Consider the following 25,517-nt stretch of genomic DNA (forward strand, 5'->3'; position numbering starts at 1 on the left):
AACTTTTTCATGACATTCAAATTTATTGAGATGCACCTGTATATATTCAATTGATTCAAGCTTTATTATTATTAAATTATTATTGTAATGCGTTTAAATATTTAATAAACATCTTACAATAGTTGTTCTCAACATTTTGCTGTTTCCACAGTTTTATGAAATTAATAAAAAAAAAAAAGCCATTGCTTAATCGATGGAATTTTTATTTTGGCATTTCATTTGTCACCATTAGTTTTATCAAGCAAATCCAAACTGATTTGTTGTTCACAATGGATGGGGCTTCCTCTTATTCTGCCCAGAGGGATGTCTGAGTATTATTGCACACTGCAGTATTCTTCATATAGGACACAATACACTGGATAAACTTTTTCATAGTTTCATAGAAAAGGCAAAAATGTATAGATATACATTGAAGGGTCTTACATTGCTTTTTCAATGTGATACCTTAAATGAATTGGATTCAGGCAACATCTTTTGATAATATATCTGATTATAATCTGAGTTTATAACATTATTTATTAGTTCTTGGTCATAGTAGTTAAGCGCAAGTGCTGTAGATGGTGATTTTCTGACTGAGTTCTTGCAGTACATCTCTGGCCTCATTCTCCAGCCCATCCAGCTCCCGAGCTTTCGCCGCCAGATTGTCCTGATTTACTTCAAATGATCTCTCCAGCTCTGGAAGAGTTAAAGAGGAAAGAAAGTGAGGAATTATAGGTAAATCTATAAACTAATCTTCAAATCTGTAAGCCGTTTTACCTCTTAGTCTCTGTAGTTTGTTTGTGGCATCTACTAATAGATCTTTTGCCTCCTGACTTAGTTGCTCGGCCTTCTGACGTGCATCAACTATTCCTGCTGCCTTTTGATCTATCAGCTCACTGGCCAGTTGGTACTTAGGTTGCACGAGTGAACCAATCTCCTAAAATACACAAATATACAAATGCAGCCTGTGAGGGTCAAAAGCATGTAAGAGAGTATAATCATATGCATTCAAGAAAAGTATCAATATAATGCCTGTGGTGCATGAATGTGGTGTATCCATTAAGTAAAAAGTAATATTTTCCTTACACCTTAATTATGTTTAAATCTATACATAGTATAGTTTTGTCAAGGTAAAAATATCATACATTTTTGGGAGCGTTCCATCACATTTTTGAATAAATTAACAGAACTTTACTGTTAAAAGACAGTTACCTGTTCTGTGTTGTCAACTTCTGCTGTGACGTTCTCAGTTTGTCTCTGAGCTTCATCTGCACTGCTGGATGTTTCTAGAGTTTTCTGTTGGAGTTTGTCAACCTCTCTCTCAAGATCCAGAAACCTTTCTGTGCTGCTACTTAGTTTGAACTCAGTCGCTTCAGTTTTTGATTGTACCTGTAGACACACACATTTTGTTAAAAAGAAGAAAAACACACTGATTTTGTTTAAAGGATGCATAGGGATTTTAAAGGTATTAATACTCACATCAGTGATTTGTTGTTTTGTTTGGTTCATGTCACTCTCGACCTCTTTCAGTTTCTCACCGGCAGCAGTCTGAGCGCGCTCAGTGTCCTCTAGAGTTTCCTTCGACTCATCAGTGGCCTGTTTCAGTGTTGTAGCTCTCTTACTGTGATACACACAAAACACATGGTTATGCAATCAAGGATGTTTTTATGATGCAGGGGTTGATTTTATTACAGTACATGTAACGGATATAGACTTTTCTCTATGTATTTTTTGAAGGTCACTTTAGACTGTTTTGAAGTTTTCCCTTGTCCCATATAAAGAAATTAAGAAGTTGGGAAGAACCGGAGGCCAAAAAATGAAGGTTTGCTCGAAGTTTTGATAGACCTGGACTCCTAGTTGAGGGTTCAAAGTCCACACAAAGTTATCTTTTATTTCCTGAAGCAATTTAAAAATAACATTGCTTGGAAAACGATATGTTCGCATAATGTGTTCTTCTGGCATTTCAAATAAATTAATACATGTGGAAAAAATCCTCTCCCTTATACCACGCGCAGATTTGTAAAACACCGCCCAAATGTATATGCAAAGAAAGAGGGCGGAACTATTATTCTCGCTGTAGTATTGTTGCTGCCACCGGCACCATGTCCTGGAGACGCTGTGTTTCATTGTGAAAGCGATGACACAACTAGAAATCAGTGGTTAAGTTGTATTTACAACACTGTTCCAGAACAGTTCAACCCAAATATTAGAGTGTGTGCAGCGCATTTTACGGAGGACTATTTCCTGAACCTGGAAGAGTAGCCTACAATGCTGGCTTGCACAAAGGCTGTTTCTATAAAGCGGGGCAATTCCAAATTTGCAAGGACAGTCTGGCGCTTCTGACTCACAGCCTGTAAGTACATTTTCTTATTTAAAGAATTTGCCACTGACGATTCAAACGTGAGTTTTGAGCTGTGTAGAGTAGAGCTTGTTGTTTGTCGTTTCTCCAATCACAAATGCAGAGATGTTAATGTTTACGCGGTGCGATGTAACACGACGCGTAAAAAGACAGTATAAGTCATTATAATCAGTAATTATGTCCCCACTGGATGCAACAAATGCCTCGTTTATAATGGGTTTTATTGTTTTTGTGTCATTGCGCTGGGACACGGCACCACAATACCGTAACATTTCCATCTCACGCTTGAGGTATTTGGCCAATCACAACGCACTGGATAGCTGACCAATCAGAGCACGCCTTGCTTCTCAGAACGATGAGCTTTATAAAAATCGATGCGTTTCAGAAAGGCGGAGCATAGAGGAGCAACAATAATGTACAGTATGTGGAAAATAATGTGTTTTTTGAACCTTAAACCGCATAAACACATTACACCAAATACACAAAATAATGTTCTTTTTAGCGCGTTTTTTGAGGGCATTAAATAATGGTGCAAATGCCAGTAATTTGATAAGCGCAAACGTTAGTAAAACACGTTGCGTGATTCATTTGAATACTCTCATCCCCTAAATTTTGTGTGTGAAAGGGAAACTCCTACAAATGCATATATTAAATAAGGTCAGGCGCAAAAGTAACTGTCCACGCCTTTTTGGCACTAATGATCACCGCGCGTCTTTATTAAAAACTGACAGTTCAATTTTAACGCCAAAAGACGGTTTGCGCTGGCGCAAGCTGTTAGTAAAACTGGTAAAAATTGAGATGTACAGCGTTAAACTGACATTATATTTTGTATTTATTTTTATTACCAGAGGTAGATATCAACATAAATAATAGGGCCTTCGCAGGCCTTTGTCTTGGACAAAGAAGGGCCTTAGAGTCAAAAAGGTTGAAAATCTTGTTTTGTACCCACTGTTGGACATTGTCAATAGACAAATTACATAAACTGGTGAGTTTTAAAAGTATATTTTGAAAATGTAATGTCTAAAAGTGACAGTGTGTGTGATTACTCACTTGGCAGCCTGTGCTTCTTGCAGGAGTCTCTCTGCAGTATACGCATTCTCTGCCGTCTGGGTCAGAATATCATCCACCTGGGTCAGTCTGGCCACATGTTGGCGGATCTCTGTGGTCACATTCTTTAGCGCACTGGGCGACACTGGCAAACTCAGTTTCATCACCTCATCAGCTACTTCCTCTATACGCTTTGGGTCAGTTTCATCTACACAAACAAACAGATTCAAGTTTCTAACATCAATATCTAGATTTTGACTACATTTGTGACATATCTTATTATCATGTTTGTCTAGTTTGATAGACATAATGGGTATAATATAAAGCTTTTATACTTTTTTACAAATGTAGTGACATTTCATGCAGATCTGAATACCTTGCACGCTGTACATACTATGTGTTTGAAGTTTGCTAGTATGCTATTCTCAGTACAGCCAAAGTGTGAGTGTTTACTATATTTGACAATACATACTCGTGAGGAAGTCTCGTATTTGCTGAATGAGGTCTCTGAGCTCCTCATTGGTCTGTTCCACTCGTGCTTTGCTCTGATTGGCTCTAAGTAACACATCCTGAGCATTGAGCTTGGCCTCATCCGCACGTCCTCGAGCATCTGATACCTAAAAAAACACACACACACGTCCTTATGCATGCCCACACTTATCGAAGTTTTGTTAAAACTTTGATGTTGAAAACAGTTGTGTTGCTTAACATTTTTGTGGAAACTTTTGATCAATTTAATATGTGACTGCTAAATAAAAGTATTAATTTCTTGCAAAAAAGAAAAAGAAAAGAACCAAAAACTTTTAAATAGTAATGTGTATACATACATTAATTTAAATAAATTAAGTTATAATAATGAATATTGTTGTGAATACCTACCATCTTGTTTAGCTTGTCTACTTCTCTTAAAGCATGCAGGACCTCTTGGTCTGAGTTTTTGGCTTCATTCAAGGCCTTTTGGGATCGTGTCACAATAGTCTCACATCCTTCCCCACCACACTGGGACGTGCCATCCTCACTCACACATCCCAGACCACCACAGCTACTGCAACCATCTAGACCTGACGCCCCTCCGCACACCTGCACACACATTTGCACATCTGATATTATAACTCATCAAAACATAGGTTTGATACATTAATGTAATGAGCAGCACATTGTTTGGATTTTGACTAATATTTCTCAGAAGTACTCAGGATATGTTTGAGAACTGATTAGCGCAAGCACCAAAATAGTAACATATGCTGATTCCTTTAAAGTTGTCCAATAATGAGTCTAGATCACTGTCTTTTCTTACAACTAAAACTCGAATTATTATAAAAATTTAGGATGAAAAACTTCAGAATAAGTCAAATTTGCAACTAACTGAAATAAGCACTAAAATGACTAAAACTTAAATTTAAACTTACAAGAAACGTAAATATCAATCTTCAAAATGTGCTGATGTTTACGTCAAGTGTGAACTCATATGACCATTAATAGTTTAAAAGTTAAAAATATTTGTATTTTTCGTACACCTATAGCTGTCAGTCCTCTGTCGTGTGTGTCATGTGTTCCCGCCTCTTGTGTCCATATTTGGTTTGTATCCTGTCCTTGTTTAATGTGATCATTAGTTAATTCTTGTCCAGCCGTGTTCGTCTCATTATCTATGATTATCCTGTGTATTTATAGTCCTGTCTGTTCAGTTTGATTTTGTCTGGTCTACTCGTTACTCCCCGGTGTTTCTGTCCATGTCAGCCTTGCCCTGCCGTGATGTCTTCATTAAAGACTGTTATTTTGAGTTACATCCTCGTCTCCGTGTTCCTCCCTGCTGTGTGCACCGTGACAATCGTATCACTTCAGAAGACATTAATACATCAACAGAGGCCATATAGATTATCGTCATATTTGTTTTGCACGGTTTTTGAAGTGGCAACTTTTAACACCATAGTAGTTTATAAATAATACTAAAAGTTCCCTTTATGAGAGGTCGTGTTTGGTCATTGTGTCATTTCTATCTTTTTTTTTCAGTGTCTTGTGCCAAGTTTAAAACACGATGAACATGATGTGTGCAATGTGAACACCTCCCTATTAATTAGGGATTAAAGGGATAGTTCACCCAAAAATGAAGATTCTGTCATTAATTACTTCTCCTCATTTCGTTCCAAATCCATAAGACCTTCGTTCATCTTTGGAACACAAATTAAGATATTTTTGATGAACTCCGAGAGCTTTCTGACCCTGCATAAACAGCAACACAACTGACACGTTCAAGACCCAGAAAGGTAGTAAGGACATCATTAAAATAGTCCATCAGTGGTTCAACCATTTTTATGAAGCTACTTTTTATGGGCAAAGAAAGCAAGGACTTAGGCCTAATTCAATAATTTCTTCTCTTCTGTGTCAGCCTTCAACACACGTTCATGACAGTACCACAGAAAGCTCTCAGATTTCATCAAAAATATCCTAATTTGTGTTCCAAAAATTAACAAAGGTCTTAGAGATTTGGAACAACATGAGGGTAATTTAAAATTTTAATTTTTGGGGGAACTATCCCTTTAAGACCAACTTACCAAATTTATATAATCCACTAACTAGCTGATTTTCTTTTTAATTACCTGATGGCTTAGCCGTGAAAGGTCTGCGGAGTCCAGTTCAGATCCAATTTTGTCCAGCCTCTGTGTATGCAGCTGATGTTTCAGGTTAAAGTCTTTCTCCGTGCTGTCTAATTTGTCCTCTGCAGCTCTCCGTATCTGGGCAGACTCTTTAACTGTACTTCTGGGGACAGAGACGGCTTGATTGACACGAAACTCTGCCTCGCCAGATTCCCTGTAATACTCTCTGATGCTGTCCCCCGCACCTACAGGAGATGATCAGCACACACTTCAGATAACACCACGTGTGTCATAAATTTATACCTTGTATGTTTGTGTGCTCTGCTCACCTCTGGGGTCTGAATGTTTAATATTCAGAACCTGCTGCTGTTTGTCAGAGGAGATCTCTTGTAGGTTTTGGGCCTCCTCGGTCAGTTTTTTTAGGTTCTCCACGGCCTGCTGATGGTCAGCAGATACCTTCTCCAGATCTGTTTCAGATCGGTCCATAGACTTTCTCAGGTGTGATGCTGTCTCACTAAGATCAGAAGAAAGAAACTGAAATATCAGAGAGTGAACAGTGTGAAAAACACTAACCCAGATCTTGAAAGCAGACTCAGACCTCTTTGGTCCATATTTGTTGTGATTGAGACTCTGTCACTGTGATTTTACACTGCTGTTTTCACACATCCAGATTAACTAAATATGAATGGTATGCTCATTTTAGGCATGAGCAAAACTATGTCCCTGTTGAAAAACCAGCATATGCTGGTTAGGTATGTTTTGAAGCATGGCTGCTGGTTTGAGCTGATATAAGCTAGTCCTTAGCTGGTCATGAGCTGGTTTAAACTGGTCCTTTGCTGATCATGAGCTTGTTTAAACTGGTTCTTAGCTGGTCATGTGCTGGTCCTAAGCAATTAGCTCCTACTCAGGACCAGCTTGGTACCAGCACATGACCAGTTTAAACCAGCTCATGACCAGCTTAAGGCAGCTCAAACAAGCAGCCAAGGTATTTTCAGAATCAACTAGTTGGTGTGTTGCCTAATTTTATTATTTTTGAGTTTACGTGACCCCAATCTGACTTCCATCATAAACGTTTGTATTTGATATTTTTTTACTAATGCACAAATTGTATGACCTACATTTATGCCGCTTTTATGAAAAACAAGAAGCTTGTTGCTTTAACAGTTTGTAAGTTATAGTTAAAAATATATTCCCCTATATAAATAAATGTAAATATATTAAAATTTAATTTTTTTATTAATTATTTTTCTGTTTTAAAGGTGAGAGGAGAGTATATAAAAAGAAAACAATGGAGTGATACGTGTGAATGTGCAATACACACTTGGCTTGCTGCAGCGTCCTCTGCATGTGTGTGAGCGTTTGCTGAAACTTGTCATCTTCCAGAATCTGTCTGAGCTGTCTGGTTTCATCATCCAGACTTGATATGATATCTTTATAGGGTGTAGCCACGCCAGTCTCTTTAATTTCCTCCACTGTATCCACCAGTCTCTGCGTGTGATTGGTCACCTCTCCCACATTAACATCCCATTCGCGGAAACACAGATGACAGGCCTCGCAGTCAGGAAAGGTCCCAACGTAGCCACGTCCACATGAGTCACACCTCCGCCCGGCTACACCCTCTATGCACACACACTCGCCGGTCATCTTATTACACTGCTGAGTAGCAATGCCTCGTGGGTCACAGTTGCATGCTGGAACACAAACATGCACAAATAATTAAAAAAATGAAATGATGCCAAAATTCTTAGGATTTAAAATCTTGGATGTGAGTGCTGGAAGGAACAGTGAATTCTTGTATGCGTGTGTGCTCTGGAATGTGTGAGAACACATCTGCTTATTACCATGCATGATATACTATGTGAAGAAACTGGGAAAAATGTGTTTGGGTGAATCTGAAGTCTGGATCATATTTAACCCCAAAACTAAAACAAACATATGAAACAATTAAGCCTATTATTAGTGCCATTATTTTTTATTATTAGTACAAAATTTTATACAATTTAATATTGTTATGCAAAAAAATATTCTCATTATGGCATTTGGGAAACTATGGAAGAGGATTAGGCTCAAGCAATAATAAAAAAATAAAAAACATTTTGAGATTAAAGTCATTATAATGCGAGATTAAACTCGTTAAATTTCAATAAAAATGTCAAAATAAAATGTTGAGAATAAACTCAATTTTCGAGACTAAAGTAACTGTGTTTCGGGAAAAAAAATCACTAAATTTCGAGAAAAGTGTCAAAATAAAATGCGCGATTTCACTCGTTAAATTTCGAGAAAAATGTCGAAATAAAATGTTGAGAATAAACTCATAAAATTTTCGAGAATAAAGTAATTGTTTCAAGAAAAAACTTGTTAAATTTTAAGAAAAGTGTCAAAATAAAATGCGAGATTAAACTCGTTAAATTTCGAGAAAAATGTCAAAATAAAATGTTGAGAATAAACTCTAAATTTAAAGAACGAAGTCATTGTGTTTCGAGAAAAAAAGATGAAACAAATGTTGAGAATAAACTTTTTTTTTTAAAATTTAACTTAATTAAAAAGTAAATTTTCATTTTATTTTCGAATTTTTCTCGAAATTTAACAAGTTTAATCTCGCTTTATAATGACTTTAATCTTGAGATGTTGCTTGGCCCGAATCCTCTTCTGTAAGTACACAACTAATAAATAAATTGTACAGTATGGATCAGGGTTATTAGTAACTAAAAAAAAAATATTTGCAGTACTTAAAATAAAAATGAACTCAATTAAAATATTTAAAAAAATTAATTTATTTTATTTAAATTAGCTGCCAAGACCAACAAGTCTAACTCAAATTTATTAATAAATTATATATATATAATAAAAAAAAACAAAAAAAACACACAATTTCCTAAATTCAAAATGAAACCGAAAATATAAAAATACAATTTTATTAAAAAATTTTAACACAGTAGATCAATCATACTGAAATAGCACTAGTATGAACACAGACATCTGATTTTAATGATAACATATTCGTTTTTTTTTGTTATGAATTTAAACTTTTTTTTGGTATTAAGCTTGTGTATCTCCACTGGAAATTCCTCCTCTTTTTATTTGCTATTGACTTTGAAACACAACATTTTAGCTGTATATCAGGTTCATGATCTGTCTCTGACAAAAGAAAACTGCTAAAGGGGTTCATTCAATCAAATCATAGATTATCCATGTAAACGCAGTCATTAGCCCCAAACCATTATGATCCACTTAAATCATGAGATGTTTTGCATTAGTGCTTACTTAAGTGTACCAGAAAGATAAGAAGCAGGAAAAGAGATATTGTTTGTTTGGTTATAGTTCAACAAGAATACTAATACACACTTAAGCTTAAAGTAACAGCAGACCCTTATTCAAATAAACTCTGGGTCTCTTGAACTCTATCTGCAGAATAGTAGAGAGAAGAGAATAAATCACACTGACACAAATAAACACATATGCATATACTTTGCAACCAGTTTAAACATTCTGGATGGATTTGTTTGTTGCAGCCAAGCCTCACAAGGGAAACTTTGTCAGCGTACCACGGAAACATTGTCTGGTAACTTTTTAACTGTGTATAGAGAAATCCATTATGACTTTGGATGCTATGTTGCATTTGAGTAACACAAGAATAAGGACTACTCAGAAATTCTCACATAAACAGAACCAGATCACATTAAAATCAACTGCTGGAAAAAGTTTTGTCTTCTCTGAAATAAGGTGCAAGCATGATTAAGACTTTCTGAAATTCTACAATATAAGATAAAAGTATTAACTAACTGGAGATGGTAAAGTTGTTTCTCTGTGAGAGTGTGTTAGTTTGTATATGTATGTATGTATGTGTAATTTTAGGATAGTGCATAAAAATGAATGGATGGAAACACAAAGATGTGAATAAATATTCCGAAATAAAATCCAAAAATATAATCTCTTTCATTTTCATTTCTATTTTGCATCAGTTTCTCTGAAAAAGTTTTCTTGAACACGAAAACACTGCTTTATTTATGAACTGGTTTTTCATAATTTTTTTCTTACAGTGTAGTTACGTTGAAAAATAATCTTTAAATAGAGATAATTTAATGAAAATCTAGATAACTACAATACCTCAAAAGTAAAACCTTCAAATGCATTACAGTAATGAGAATTTGGGTGTAGAACGTGTTATATTGTCAAGAAACTAATGAAATAGTGCCAAAAAATATTAATGCACGATTCTTTCTCATTGTTACATGCAAAATTGGTTATGTTGTATGTCTGAAATCTTCACTTGGCATCCAAGCTATGTTAAAAAAAACTAAAAAACATGAGAAATACCTGAATCATTAGACATTTAAGTAAAATAAATCAAATAAAAAAATGAATAATAATAATTTTTTTAAAAACATATTTGTGAAAAAAGGAGTGTCAAGAAAAAAAACTGATTCAAAATAGAAATGAAAATGAAAGGGATTATATTTTTCTGAATTTTGGAATATTTATTTGCAACTTGGTCTCAAAATTTGCACACCAATGTGTTCATGAAAACTCTGCTATTAGGGAAGTACATGTGCAGCACTAAATTGAGGGTGTAAATGTGCTACTCAACTGCACTGATAGCACAGAATGGAGCAGGTTTAATGAAGCAGTGCAGACTCACCATGGCACTGGGCCTCAGGGTTCCCCCAGAACAGTTCCCTGCACTCCTCACATGTCCTGCCTCCAAAACCAGGCTTGCAGGAACACTGACCGGTCAGCTGAGATGAGCATAAGTGTTCAGTTTGTGATTCAGTTGATTTATGATTTAAATTAAGATGTATGTGTGTTCATACCAGATCACATGAGGATGTGTAAGAATGGTCGGGGTGGCACTGGCAAGGTTGGCATCCTTTGCCACTGTTGATGTTCCATGTGTTGGGGGCACAGCGGTCACAGTGCTGACCCATCACACCGGGCAGACATGGGCACTGGCCGCTAACCCTGTCACACTCACACAAACCGTCAACACATCTTTGCCTGGAACTTCCCACGAGATGGCACATGCATCCTAAAGACAAAATTAAACAAAAGGCCTTACAATAGCTAAAAGATGCTTTGAAGGATAAAACTATGTTGTTCAGAGGTTGCTCTTTCATAGCCCATGCAAAAATAAAGATTCTGCCAATGTTTCTTTGGTGGAACAAAAACTAAAATATTTTGAAACGTCAGTTGTTCTTTTGGACCACATTGACTTTCATTGCATGGACAAAGACAGTTGAAACATTCTTCAAAATATATGCAAAGTTTTGGCATGAAACTCTAGATGGCGCAGTCTGATAGATCGAACTCAATATGACATAATGACATTATTATCACATGGCACAGCTGACTGGTTCTCTCCTGCATTGGTAGCCAATGAGCTCGCTGCTAAACATTCAAATACTCGGCTAGTGTTTGCTGTAGCACTAGAAGCGCACTTAAAAACCCCTCACCTTCCCCAGCACCACCTGTATAAATCTGCTACGGAGTGATCGTGTATGCTATGGGGGTTATTCATATATGTTATATGTGCATCAGCAATATTTCTTACATGCTCACAGCAGCATGTTGTGGATATATTGGCAGTAGCAAGTCTCAGTACTTCTTCTCTCAGATCTATTCCGCCAAGACCAAATACATTAACATTGTCATGTATATTACCATGAAAACCACTCCGAGAGTTGTCATGACAGAACTTCTTTTCTCTATCATAGGACATCTAACATAGAACAACTAGCATATACGACATACTAAAAGAGCACTGAAAAATGGATGGATTTTTAAACAAAAACACTTTTTTTAGACTGTATACTCACTCCTGCAGTTCTGAGTACGGGCATCTCCATAATAACCACGACTGCAGTACTGGCACGCATTGCCATCGGTGTGAAACAGGCATTTGAGACAGGCACCAGTGCGGGTGTCACATGATTCAGGGTTCTGCATGTTAATATTTCCGTTACACTGACACGGATGGCACCGCCCTCCTGGTACCTGAGGGTTACCATAATAACCAGAGGCACAGTCCTCACACTTAGGTCCTATAGGATGGAACGGGAGTGAGATTTGTTTTATGTGAGTTTTAAATAATAGATTGTTCTGTTCATTTCTCAGACTGCTGCATTCACCTTTGTAGCCTAAGCCGCAGACACACACCATTTGGAGAGAGCTGGGATTTTGGTAACAGCTCTCAGCGAACTGCATTCCGCTTCCAGGTCCGTTAGGACACATACAAGGGCGACACGCCTCACTGGAGCCCAGCAGTGTGTTACGGTGATAACCACTTTCACACCTGGAACAGAGGGTTTCAAGAAACACAGGCTTCTTTATTAAATATTCAGTGTAGCTCAGACAGTAGAGCATCACACTAACAACCCCAATGTAACAGATTCATTTCCAAAGGCATGCATTAACCAATAAAAATGCAATTTGAATTAAAAAATGCATAAATGTAATTAAAGTCAACATTCACAACCAAATGTTACTTAATATAATGTAATGCGTTTCCAAGTAAAGCTACTCATTAATTAAAAGTTTCAAATACAATAATTATAATTAATAAATGCCTTCAAAAAAATTACATTCTAGTATAAACACACACACACATACACATCACACAAAACATTAATCTTTAAAATAAAAATCACCATTGTGACTTTTTACCTTTCATGTACATTTAATAATGGAAATATTTTTTAATTGAAATAAACTTTCAATATGAACAATTACAACTAACCTATAAACTTAAAACAAGTACAACAGCATTAAATATTTACCACTTTAAATGCAGAACCGGGGCATATTTTAAATAATTTGCTTCTCAAAAGAGTTTATTGAGCCCCGACACTGAGCTGAATTGTCTTTACCCAGAGTTTAAAAAAGATGTTCAACTTCTGTTAAAGGGGTAGTTCACCTAAAAAATTTTAATTACCCTATTGATTTACTCCTGATTGTCCTGGCTCTTCCAAGTTTCATAGTGGCAGTGAATGGGGGTCGAGATTTTGAAGCCCCAAAAAGTGGATCAATCCATCATAAAAAGTGTTCCAAATAGCACCACAAGGCCTTCTGAAGTGAAGTGATGCGTTTGTGTAAGAAAAATATCCATATTTACGAGAGAGTGGCATTCCAGCAGATGACGTAGATGTACATAGCATAAGCGTAAGATCCAAGTTTTGTTTACAGTAAAGGAAAATTATTGTGGGGTACTTTTTTGATGGATGGATGCATTTTATTTAGGCTTCAAAATGTCGACACCCATTTATTGCCATTATAAAGCCAGGACATGTTTTAATGTAACTCTGACTGTATTCGCCTGAAAGAAGAAAATGTTATACACCTAGGATGGCTTGAGGGTAAGTAAATCATGAAGTCATTTTTGGGTGAACTCTTCCTTAAATGTAGTGTGAAAATTATTTTTATACTACCAAATCATATGTACAGTATCAGACCTATTAAACAATATTTTATCCTCTCTTACCTCTCACAGTTGTGGCCTGTGGTGTGACCCCTGCAGTTCAGACACTCGCCCGTAACTGGGTGGCACTGTTCACTGTTTCCTTTACAGAAGCAGGGCTGGCACTGAGGGAAGCCCCAGTGGTTGGGCTTACAGTTGCCACATTGCCGCCCATATGCTCCTGGCACACATAAACACTGGCCCGTGGTGGGGTGGCAGAATAGGTTCTGAGAGCCCAGGGGGTTACAGTCACATGCTAATGTGGAAGGGATCAGAAAAAAACATTGTTGATGTTATTCTAGGCTAATGGATTATGTTGGTGTTCATTGGTTTGTGTTTATGTGCATATGTGTAGTTTTCACTTACGTCTACATCCCGAGGGTCCAAACAGGTAGGTAGCCGGGGCACAGGTGTCACAGGTCCTTCCTAAAATGTTGGGCCGACACTGACACTGCCCACTGACACTGTCACACACCGTGCTCAGAGAACCTTGAGGGTCACACTTACACTCTGCCAGTGATAAGAGAGAGACAAATGGCCTTTATTCAGCAAAACTCTGATTGTTTCCTGTCCATGCCTACTTTAATTTGGAAATTGGTTGAAGGGCAGAAAATGTAAAAAGAATGTACTTTTAAAGCAAAAAAAGTATGCAATTTCTGCACCATTAACATCACCAAACTAAATAGCAAAATAATGATTGCTTTAAAATAGGTTTCCCACAAAAGGCAGCTAAAGATATAAACTCAAAAAGCATAAACAGGTACTTCATTTGAAAATCTGTAGTATTAAATACATTAAGCTATATTTGTTATTCTGCTGTCTTTCTCACCCAGAGCTCCATTGTGCAGTAGTGCTGACACACTGAAGATGTAATCTCTGCAAATATCCGTTAGGGGGGTTTTAATAACACTCTGGCTGCGTTCCTTACATCTGTATTTCTGGAACATCTCCCAGTTTTCCTGTTGCTGGGGTCCACCAGAAAATAGATCCAGGTCTTGCACCTCTGGCAAAAGCACTATCTAGAGAAGTCAGAGGTCAAGGTTTAAGTCAATAAACATGAATATTGTAATAAACCACTGTGAAGTTTGGAAAATTTATTTGCATTAGTGGGTATGTGTGTAATTGCAGATGGTTTATGTTATATTCATGCACTGTACATTTTTCAAAAATTGCAAATAAAACAAAGATTATTTAAGTTTGCTTTACAAGAAAATACTACATCAGTCTTTCTGCTTCAAAATTTAATTTAAAGTGCTACTTGTCGTTTCTTTGTAATTATTTTTTAAATTTACTAGCAATTTCTAAGTGAAATTGTTTCAAATTAAATCCACCAAATGTAAAGTAAAACAAATTATTTTTTCAGCATGGTAAAGTTCTCAAAACAGTGTACAATTTGCCAAATGTACTGTGTAGAGGCATTTAAACAGCTTCATAAAGGTACTATAATGTCTAAAAATAATAGCAAGTACTTTAGATTTTTATTTTATTTTAAAAAAATTTTATTGGGATATAAATGGTCCCGATGAGCCATAATAAAAAATGTGATTAAAATTTAAAAATGCTAAAAGTTGTCTTTAAAAGGGTTTGTGTAGTGATCACTAAAGGTAAATGGAAAGCCATCGCCATCACATAAAAATATGTATTTTTTTATTTAAAAAAATAGCTAAATCTGACCACTTGATTTGTACATAATTTGTAAAGTATATAATATGTTTTATTCTAAAACTGCTATGAATTTAATTAATATATACATTAAATACACTTACTGAATCAACAAGTGTGTGAGGAGAAGAGTGATAGCTGTATGATGAGTACTGTGGGAAGCTAATTTTCACTGTGTAATTCTGACCCTTCTCCAAACACACTGGACCAGGCAGAACTGTATATCTGAAACACACAAACACAAGTTCAGGACTCAAATACACAGTGAACTAAACTCTGCACACACACTAATGCAACCTTACCTGGATCCAGGGTGCAGTGAGACGGTCTGCTCATCATTGTATGTATAAGTGCAGTGTGCTGCTGGGTAAGTGCCTCTGGGCCGCTCTATCTGTATTACAACCTGCTCCCATTCATCTGGCAACTACAATAAATGCATCAAACATGTGTTTACTTGTGTATGCTGCCTGTGAAGCAAAAACTGTACGTTTTAAATTGAATATGGGATGTGTGCTTATTACCAGTGGTTCATAGCGGATCATTAAGTTGTACTCCATTGATCGTGGCAAATTGTAAATGTTGAACCTCAGTGTTTCACCCTCTGGTACATTCACAAATCCTTTACCCGTCCAGGTTGGTTTACGATCCACAGGTAACGGTCTCTGAAGCACTTTTACTTCCTGCATGCAATCAATAAACACTGAATTTACTCATACAAATAAATTTAGTTCTGTTACATGTTACTGTCCGTTCTTACAAAAACGAATGCATTTAATTTGTATTGTAAATGAATTTCATTTTATTTGTATCGTAAAACTATTAAGTCAATTGTTGCACCTAATTTGTTTCTAAAACTTCTTGTAAAGTTTTGCATTCATAAAATCATTCTTAACTGTCACATTATGTAAATTATCACATTCAATTAATTTGTGACGGCAATTTTATGTAAATTGTCATGTAGTTTGTACATTTTCACATTCAGTTCATAAAAGCATTCTTATGTAATTTATCTAATTAAATGATCGAAACATGCATTTTTCATAAAATCATTGTTACATTAGTTGTTACATTCAATACATTCGTGTCACAGATTTATAATGCTAAATTCTTTTTATTTTTAAATGTTGAAAAAAAATTCTGCTTGTATTACATGAAAGAAGGCGGATGTTACACTTACCGGTCCGAAGGAAGCATCCTCAGCTTCGTAAATATAGTGGTCCAGCGCCGCAAAGTAGTACCCAGAACGCACTTGGTCACATCGCCTACCAAACATATGCTTCTTACAAGCACACTGTCCTGTCTCCTGAGAACAACTACAGAGTGAACAAAAACATAAGGAAGAATATTTATGCAGACCTGGGGCAGTCGTGGCCTAATGGATAGAGAGTCGGACTTGTAACCCGAAGATCGCAGGTTCAAGTCTCAGGTTCGGCAGGAATTGTAGGTGGGGGAAGTGAATGTACAGCACTCTTTTCCACCCTCAGTACCACCATGTTTGGAGGTGAGACCCTTGAGCAAGGCTGCCCACTGCTCCGGGTGTGTGTTCACGGTGTGTGTGTGCACTTGGATGGGTTAAATGCAGAGCACAAATTCCCAGTATGGGTCACCATACTTGGCCACATGTCACTTCCCTTTCATTAATTTATTTATAATAAAACAATTAAAAATGAATTAGGCTAGTTGTGACAATCAGTTATTGTTAACAAAGCTAATGTGTGTACTTACTTATTATTCAAAGCCCCTCCTATGTCACAGTCACATGGTCTGCAGCCATCCATATAATTACTTAGACCCCAGTGCTGCGGCTACAAGGGAAAGCTGTGTTATGCACAAGCACAAATACACAGATTACATAAACTTGTAATAACGCTCTTTTACCAGACATTGGTCACAATTTCGTCCAGTCACAAGACGTTTGCAGTAACAGCTTCCTGTCTGTATATCACAGGGACTTCCTGCTGGGAGTGTGCCTAGAGGATTACAGCTGCATGCTGGGTTTACAAAAACACACACAAAAGAAAGAATAAAACAAACATAGGGTCATAGGGGAAGCCAGGGGTCAACGCCTTGAAAAAAACATGAAAAAAGCTGCTGGTATGTGAATATGTGTGTTTACGCACACCGACAGCCAAATGGGTCGTCACTGAGACCATAATGTCCCTTTTTACAGTGGTCACACCGTTGTCCTTCCACATTAGCTTTGCAACGACACTGTCCAGCAATCATATCTCTTCGAACATCTGTAGCGCTGTCACATAAGCCTCCGTTCAGAGAACCACGTGGGTCACAATCACAGGCTAAACACAAACAGATTATTAAATACGAAAATATAACAAAATTAAATTAAATGAATTAAATTTCTTCATCTCAGTTTAATACACAGCGAAAGTTTACTTTTTAATTATTTTACTGAATTAAGTTATTAAATTGTATTTAAAGGATTGATTCACTTCCAGAATAAAAATGTCCTGATAATTGTGTCACCATGTCATCCAAGATGTTCATGTCTTTCTTTCTTCAGTCGCAAAGAAATTAAGTTTTTTGAGGAAAACATTCCAGGATTTTTCTCCATATAGTGGACTTGAATGGTGGCCAATGGGTTGAAGGTCCAAACTGCAGTTTCAGTGCAGCTTCGAAGGGCTCTAGCTAAGGATCATAGGTCTTATCTAGCGAAAAGATCGGTGGTTTTCTAAAAAAAATAAAAAAATGTGTATACTTTTTAACCACAAATTCTCGTCTTGCACTAGCTGTGCAATATGCATCCACAACTTCACGCATTACATAATCACGTTGGAGAGGTCACGCTTGGTTAGTTTTTAGTCTGTGTACTTCAGTTCAGAAAGGTAGGGTAGAGCGAAAATCTCCATCTCATTTTCTCCTCCGACTTCAAAATCATCCGGCATCGTTGTTTAAATTTTCTTTTGTAATGAGCGTTTGACTTTTTTTTGCACGTAAACACTGGGTCGGTACTTCCGCCTACATCACACGCAGTGCCGAACCTAGACTTCTGGAGGCCCTACGCAAAACATTGGAGGGGAGATTGAGGGGGGTTGCGGGGACAGAATGGTTGAAACGCATTTGTCCATGTTTCACTCCGTCTCGAATCGCGCTCAAGGAAAGCGCTCGAGAAACAATATCTCTTCCGCGGCTCGGTACGCTTTCAACTCATTTTTATTTTTTAGTAAGCGCAAGAGACTGTACGAAATTCACGTTGCATGATTTGGCTGATTTTTACGTAGAGAGCGTGACAAGAAATTATCATTCATGTTTTCATAACCGCTGGCCATATTCAAAAACAAAACTAAAATTAATACATCTTTGAGATGGCACTGGGGTGAGTAAATTATCAGGAAATGTTTATTCTGGAAGTGAACTAAACCTTTAACCCATAACATGCCTTCAAGTAATGCATATCATAAAAAGCTTTAGAGCATCCCTTCCCAAATATATCCACTTAAAAGTGTTAAACACACTTACGCTCGCAGATCCTGGGGTCTCTGATGTTTCTGTTAGGGTGCCTGTAGTAAAAGGGTTTGCAGTTCTCACACCATTGGCCCTCTGTGTTGTGCTGACAGTCATCACACACTCCTCCACTCCTATTTCCCGACGACAGATACACCGCCATGTCAAAATGACAGGAATACGAGTGTTGGTTACACTCACATCCTGAAAGAAAGAAAAAAGATGAGCGAACTAAGCACATTTAAAGCATTTAAGTTCAATTCAGAATGCAGAAATGTTATTATGTTTTGTAATAAACTGTGGGCTGTCATACTCTTGCATGCATTTGTCTCTCGGCCCACTGCTGGTCTCCAGGGCAGATCTTGGTAAAACTCCTTACACTCTTCACAGTTCAGTCCAGTAGTGTGGTGATTACACATGCAATGACCATGAACCTGCATACACACACACGCACACACATGCACAGGTGAGTAGTGCGAGTGAATCTGGATTGTGATTGTTGTTGTTGTGTTTACTCACCATGCCCTCGACCCCTGCCTCATTGCCGACTGGTGCACACTTGGAGGCATGGCCGTAGCAGAAACAGTTGCCACGGACGACCATATCGTAGAGAGCGTAATAGTATTTCTCTTTCACCCCCTCTCGGTCATCAAACAGATCATCACCTAGAGTGTGCAACCTTTCCATCCGTATGCGCAAGTTTGTGATCTTCAGCAAGTCTACATGCAGGTAACGCACATACAAAACAAATATCAGTAGTCAGACCAATAATATATACACACACTCAAAGAAAACAAATAGTTTTGTTGTTTTTTCAAATTCACTTCTCAGCTTTTTGACACAAATTAGTCATTGTACAGGTTAAATTTCCCTTTTGATTTATTTAGTATAAACAATGTAAACAGTAATAACCCTTTCATCAAAGTTGTCCTAATACCCGTTCTTGTCTTAGGACAACTTTGATGAACTTTTTTGATCCACTTCAAATGTTGCCTACTGTAGTTTAGTCATTCTTGGAAAATGATGTTCCCCATTCGTGTCCCTAAGATATTATCAGGATGCTAAATATAATCACATTATTAAATCAATTGAACAAAATTAATAAATATGTTTATTAATTAACTTAAATTCATTTATTAATCATTCCTTTCCTCATTTTAATGATTTACAATAATAAAAAAACAAATTCTATCTAAATGTCCCTTTTATTAAAAATCAAATATTATGCTTTTACTATGTATTTATTATTATTTTTTTAATACTTATCATTTTAATATGCTTTAAAGAATTTTTCCTGAAAAAAGCTGATTTTCTTTGTCCCTGACCTGGTGTTCAATGCACCATTTTCACCTTTAGAAATCTTTCTGACATCATAATAAAAGTGATTTTTTTTTTGTTTGTTTTTTTTGTTTTTGTATTTCTGTATTTAAGCAAGTAATTTTTATTGGTATATTTATTTTCATACTTTGGTGCACTAAATGTCTATAAGGGTACTTATATCCTAACCCTAACTCTTACTTTAAGACTGAGGTGTCAAAATAAAAAAACAACTGTGTGAAAATTCAGTAGAAATCTTTTCAAATAACAAGAGGGTTGCTGCCATTAATTACTTACTCTGAATGTGTGGGCTGTAAGGGTCAGGAATATTAAATGCAGGATCAAGGGCCCTAAAAATAACCTGTGTACAAGTACACAAGAACAGTGACTCAGGAGATTACATACTACTTTTTTTGCATAATATGCATAACTACTTATATGTATATTTGTCTATATGCATGAGTACTACACACTTCTCCTTCTGTTGATGGCTCAATGCCTGAATAGCGGCTGTCACAAATTACATCATCCCCTTTCCTGATTGGCCCCCGAGGGACGCGTGGATAGGATTCAGCACAGTTGAAAGCGTAGTAACGGTACACCTCCCAGCTTCGCCCATAATCTGCGGAACGCTCAATCAGCATGGCTGCCGGCCGAAAGGTCTGTGGAAAAAAGCAATAAGTTTAAATTTACTTAGGATCAGATACTAAAAAAAGCAAAAGTTTCTCAAAAGCACTGTAGCAACCAATAGTTTCTATGATCTACTTGCAATGCTTTCAGAAACGTAGCTCTGGACTTGAAGAGAAGAACTTCAAACATATCTGCACATATGTACTACATTCCTCAAGACTGCTCTAGTTCAATGGTTATGTGTGCATGAGAGTGTCTTTCTCACCTTAAAGGTCATGATGAGGTGCGTGAAGTGGAATTCAGCTTCCAAATCCAGCTGAATGGTCACATTTTCAACTCCTAAGATAGAGAAATGGATAAATGAGTGACGAAAGAAATGAGGTTAGAAAGAGAGATAATCTCGGACTCTTTCTAAATAATATTTTATGCAACAGTTTCAGTCGTCTAATTTGATTAAAGTTTGTGTTGATATTGCACCTTGGGTGATTTAACTTGTTACATTACATGTATTTTAAATTAATATTACAATCAAATTTTCTAAACATTTAAATTTTGAAATGCTCTTAATTTTATATGTTTTAGAAAAGCACAGTAATATATTAAATATTTGTTTATATTTGCAAAGGATCTGGTACGGATAGTTTTCCAGTTCAAAATATCAAAGTCAGTGGGTTATTTCATGAAAAAAAAAAAAATCCTTGATCTTTTGAAACAAAAGACTTCACTGTCTTATGTAAACATACTGTAAGTTTCAGAAGTCAAAACTTCCTCTTGAGTCTAAAAAGATCCCTGTGTCCAAATAAATAAATAATCATCCAGTCAGAGTGAAGTAATACAAAGGAAGTACAAAGTAGGATAGATACCAGTATTTCAAAAAAGAGGATAATGTAAGTACAGGGAAATGGAAAACATGCTCATGCTCAGGAATGCTGAACTTTAACAGTCAACATAGTGGTTGATGGCAACATAATTGGATAGTTTTTTGAACCACAGTTTAAATTACGTTGGCAAAGAGAAGCATTGGGCTGCTTAAACAATATAAGACTTGATGGAAACCCCACAGCAAATGAGTAAATATTATAACTGATTTTCACATGCATAGATATAGAGCTGTTGCATTCATTCTCAAAACTCGTGCATTCTCTTCCAAAAGTATTGCAGTCCCCTGAGAAATTTTGTGTTTGATTGCAAAAGCATTTAAATATAGCAATGGAAAAGTTTTTGCAAGAGAACAAGAGTGCAACAAAACAGCAGCACAATGCCAAAAAAAGCATCCAAAGTCATAAATTCCCTGAATTAGTGATGCCGTGACACACCCTTACATTCAGTCCGGTAGCGTGACTGTTGTGGAAGCCAGTCGCTAGGGAGAGACCAGGCCAGCTGTTTCCCACGCCCAGCGGCTGCATTCATCCCAACTCTTACTTTCTCATTCCCACTACTTCCTGTCAGCTCTTCTTCTCAACTGAACTATTTCTTTTTCTTTTTCTCAAGTTTCTGCAATGATACATAGTACTGTATGTTCTTCCAGTGTATATTCTTTTGGGACCAATGATAAGAGAATTGTGTGTTTTTGTGAGACTTGAAGATGTTTTTCATTAGTTTTCAAAATATTTGAGTGATCTGAGTTTTATTTATGTTTCATTTAAAGTTATAATTCACACAAAATAAAAATCTGCCATGATTTATTCACCCTTATGTCGTTCCAAACCTCCGTGACTTTCTTTCATATTTGGAACACACTGAAATATATTTTGGTATGCTTTTGGTAATATTTTGGAAGAATGTTGGTAATAAAGTAATTCTGGTGACCACTGACTTCCATATATGGAAAAAAAGACAGATCTCAAAATATCTGCTTTTATGTTCCACAAAGGAAATAATGACAAAAAAATTTTTTTGGGGGTGAATTAGGCTAAATATCACTTTTGTCTCAGGTGTTATTAATATTACTAATAAAACACACAAATTACACAATTGTTGGCATACAGTCCGAAGCTACAAATATGTCCATAGCAAACCACAGATAATTCAAATTTTAAATATTTGAGTTCATATGTGATTCAACTTTTGATCGCAACTTTGGTATCTTTGTAAATCTGAGCTACGGTTGAAGCTTTGTTGAGATATCCTCTGAAACACTACAGGAGACATTAGATTGTTTGTTATTATTTGTGATTGTTCTACTGTTGTGTGAGAACTTACCGTTCTCGGACTGCCACCAGGTTTTGAGGCGGTTGGGGGTGAAGGTTGTCACCACATTCTCAATGGTGTGGCTGTTGGGGTTGGTGAACTCATTGTACATCCGTCGAGAATCGCATTCAAAACTGTTTTTTGCATTCTGACGATGGACAGAGATGGAGATGCAGATGTTAGTGGAGCATGTGAGACATATAGGGTCTTTTGGGGTTTAGAGAAAAGAAAAACACATTCATGCGGACAGCAGGAATCCAGATGTTCTGGACGTGCACCTGTTTTTCTTACCCTCTCATACACATGACTCACTAACATAAACACGTGTATACACAGAAAAACTCACATGGACTAAATCTAACTGACTTGGTCAAGTAAAATTACATATATGACCAAGTCAGAAAAATGTACAAAATTTGATTGGTTGGTTATGTTTTTCATACAATTAAATTTAACAGGAAATGGTGGTGCTGCAAAGCTCAAAATTGGACTAAAATGCATTATAAAAGCAGTCTAAATGACTATATTTGCTATATAATGCACAATATCTGCCCAGATTTACTAAACAGGGCAAATTAGTGTCAGAGCGCAATCCCATAAAAGTGCTGATGGGAGTGGAGAGTTCTGCAGTTTATCCACTGACAATGCACACATTAATGAACAAAGACACAGCCAGGCCATTTCCATAATGACCAACGCAATCTACCAAACATCTCCATCTCCACAAAGAAAGAAAGTCATAAGGATTTGGAATGTCATTAATGTTTAATAGCATCTTATATTTGTGAATCCAGACATTGGACTATAAGTTCCATATCAAAACAGTTCAGATCACATATCACACATTGGCATTTACAGTCAGACTTTAGTCTGAGCTTCTCACCATTGCTCAATTCATGGCTCACAATATATAATACAGACAAAAATTGGGCCACACAGATAATATAATGAGCATAACAGTGGCCTAAGGGGGTCTGGAACATCTGACATGGGACCTTCATCCTCCCACCACATACTCTCCACACAGAGATCTGATTGTTTATCAGACAAGTGTGGAAAGAAACCCACCCACCCAACAACATAGAAAGATTATGACCAAATCAGATGTTTTTAGGTTGTATATGGAATGTACAAGAGATGGAAAAAAAATTGCTGAAAAATTATATATATGTATATGCCAAATTTATGCATTGTGACATTGATTTAATGACAATCAAATCTGCCAAAACCCCCAAATTGTCATTACTGCAATGTGTTTTACTTTTATGTTTTTTTCTAATTATTCTCAATGGAGATTCTCATTATTGCAATACAGTCATTTGTAATAAAATTTAGTATATAAGTCATGTACAAAAGATAGAGAAAATAACTGAAAAAATGTATACAACAATTTGCATTATATTATATAGTGCATAAAAATCATTATACATACAATATTTTGTGTTTAAACCAATTTTAACGCATCTTTGGATATTTGACAGTAATTCTTAAGTGCATGTCTGTCTTTTATAGTGCATGACTATGTCTAACTATGCATTACCTGCAAATGGCTCACAATGCTGAATCTCTCTGGTCCATCCATTCCGCAGGTGGAGGAGGCTGTAAGCCGATGTGCTCTTCCTATCAGCAAATCACCTGTGGCAGGGTAACAACTTCCATCTGCACACTTGTCATTGTGATCAGGTAATTGTGCCAGGGTGAGCAAAGCAATAGCTATGGGAATCACATTGATTGTATCGATTAGATAGCATCCTAATATTTTTGAACACGAGTGGCATAACAAGTGTCATGAATCTCAAAAGATAACCAGAGACATTAAAAAAGTACATTAATAGGGAAGACCTGAGCCAGATGTTATAGGCCTACTTATTGTTCCAGTGAATGTTTCTTAAGGTAATTTTTCAATTGTACACAGCCATCATGCAACAAACAAACACTCACCTGTGATTTTGATTCAAAATCTTATAGTTTCTGTGATACCACTCTTGTGACCCCTTAGTTATGTAACTCGTAAATGATTTCTATTTCATTTTAATGTGTATATTACATCACTGAAACATTGGTGAACTATGCACATGGTTAATTATGTTGGCTTCTGGTTACAGTAGAGTCTGTTTCTAATTATTGAAATGAATATCACATGGGAATGTTTAATGGAGAGCTGAATGTGGCATGCAGGAAACCAGATGGGATGCACACACACTTCTAGACACTATGTAACACCAAAATTGAATACATTTATATTAGATGCTGATTTTGGATTACACATAACATTTCACAAACGCTACATACCTGTACCTTTCCATAGCCTAGGCTACTTATACATAAGAAGTAGACATAAGTCAAATAAAGTTTCAAAATATAACTAATACTGTTTTGAATCATGATAGGAACTCCCTACTTCTTTCGAAATCTACCTTACAAAACCCAACACACTGATCTGTGTTAAAACAATAATATTTCTGGGTCACCATAAACTGTATCAAATGAAAGCCAATGGCTTTTACATACACGTTATGAATGGAATAATACTATAAAAACACAAAACTTACATATCGTAAGAGCTGTAATCTGGAGAATCCTCATTGTTGCTCTGGTTCTCCAGTAATGTTTTCCAGAGCTGAATAACTGTGTGGAGCGTGGGAGAAGAGAAGCTCCCGCCCATGATTTACGCATGTAGTGCTGCTACAAACCCTGTATCACGCCAAACACTCTGGCAGAGTCTCAAATCCTTGTTAGTTCCCTACCAAGACAGTATTTTGGGGCAGCACATTTTAAAATAAACGTGATTTTATGGCGCAAGCGCGAACAACATTTTTTTGGCATC

General features: G+C 36.6%; 1 protein-coding gene across 1 annotated transcript; it reads right to left on the reverse strand.

Moving 5' to 3' along the window:
• On the reverse strand, window positions 1-25,336 carry lamb1b (laminin, beta 1b). The gene is made up of 33 exons (XM_079399234.1): window positions 25,243-25,336; window positions 24,231-24,403; window positions 22,703-22,838; window positions 20,766-20,839; window positions 20,344-20,532; window positions 20,168-20,231; window positions 19,073-19,272; window positions 18,867-18,987; window positions 18,569-18,757; window positions 17,212-17,388; window positions 16,970-17,082; window positions 16,817-16,896; window positions 16,269-16,404; window positions 15,613-15,771; window positions 15,394-15,515; window positions 15,196-15,316; window positions 14,259-14,448; window positions 13,796-13,939; window positions 13,454-13,685; window positions 12,105-12,268; window positions 11,793-12,017; window positions 10,791-11,005; window positions 10,619-10,715; window positions 7,301-7,670; window positions 6,309-6,493; window positions 5,983-6,224; window positions 4,265-4,465; window positions 3,858-4,002; window positions 3,389-3,593; window positions 1,459-1,600; window positions 1,192-1,368; window positions 757-916; window positions 1-675 (listed from the first exon to the last, which is right to left on the reverse strand). The coding sequence occupies exons 1-33, from the start codon at window positions 25,274-25,276 to the stop codon at window positions 539-541; spliced, it is 5,319 nt and encodes a 1,772-aa protein (XP_079255360.1). The 5' UTR covers window positions 25,277-25,336; the 3' UTR covers window positions 1-538.
• Window positions 25,337-25,517: the final 181 nt, after the last annotated feature.

The sequence above is a fragment of the Barbus barbus genome (assembly GCF_936440315.1).
Source record: "Barbus barbus genome assembly, chromosome: 39".
In the NCBI taxonomy this organism is placed as follows: domain Eukaryota; kingdom Metazoa; phylum Chordata; class Actinopteri; order Cypriniformes; family Cyprinidae; genus Barbus; species Barbus barbus.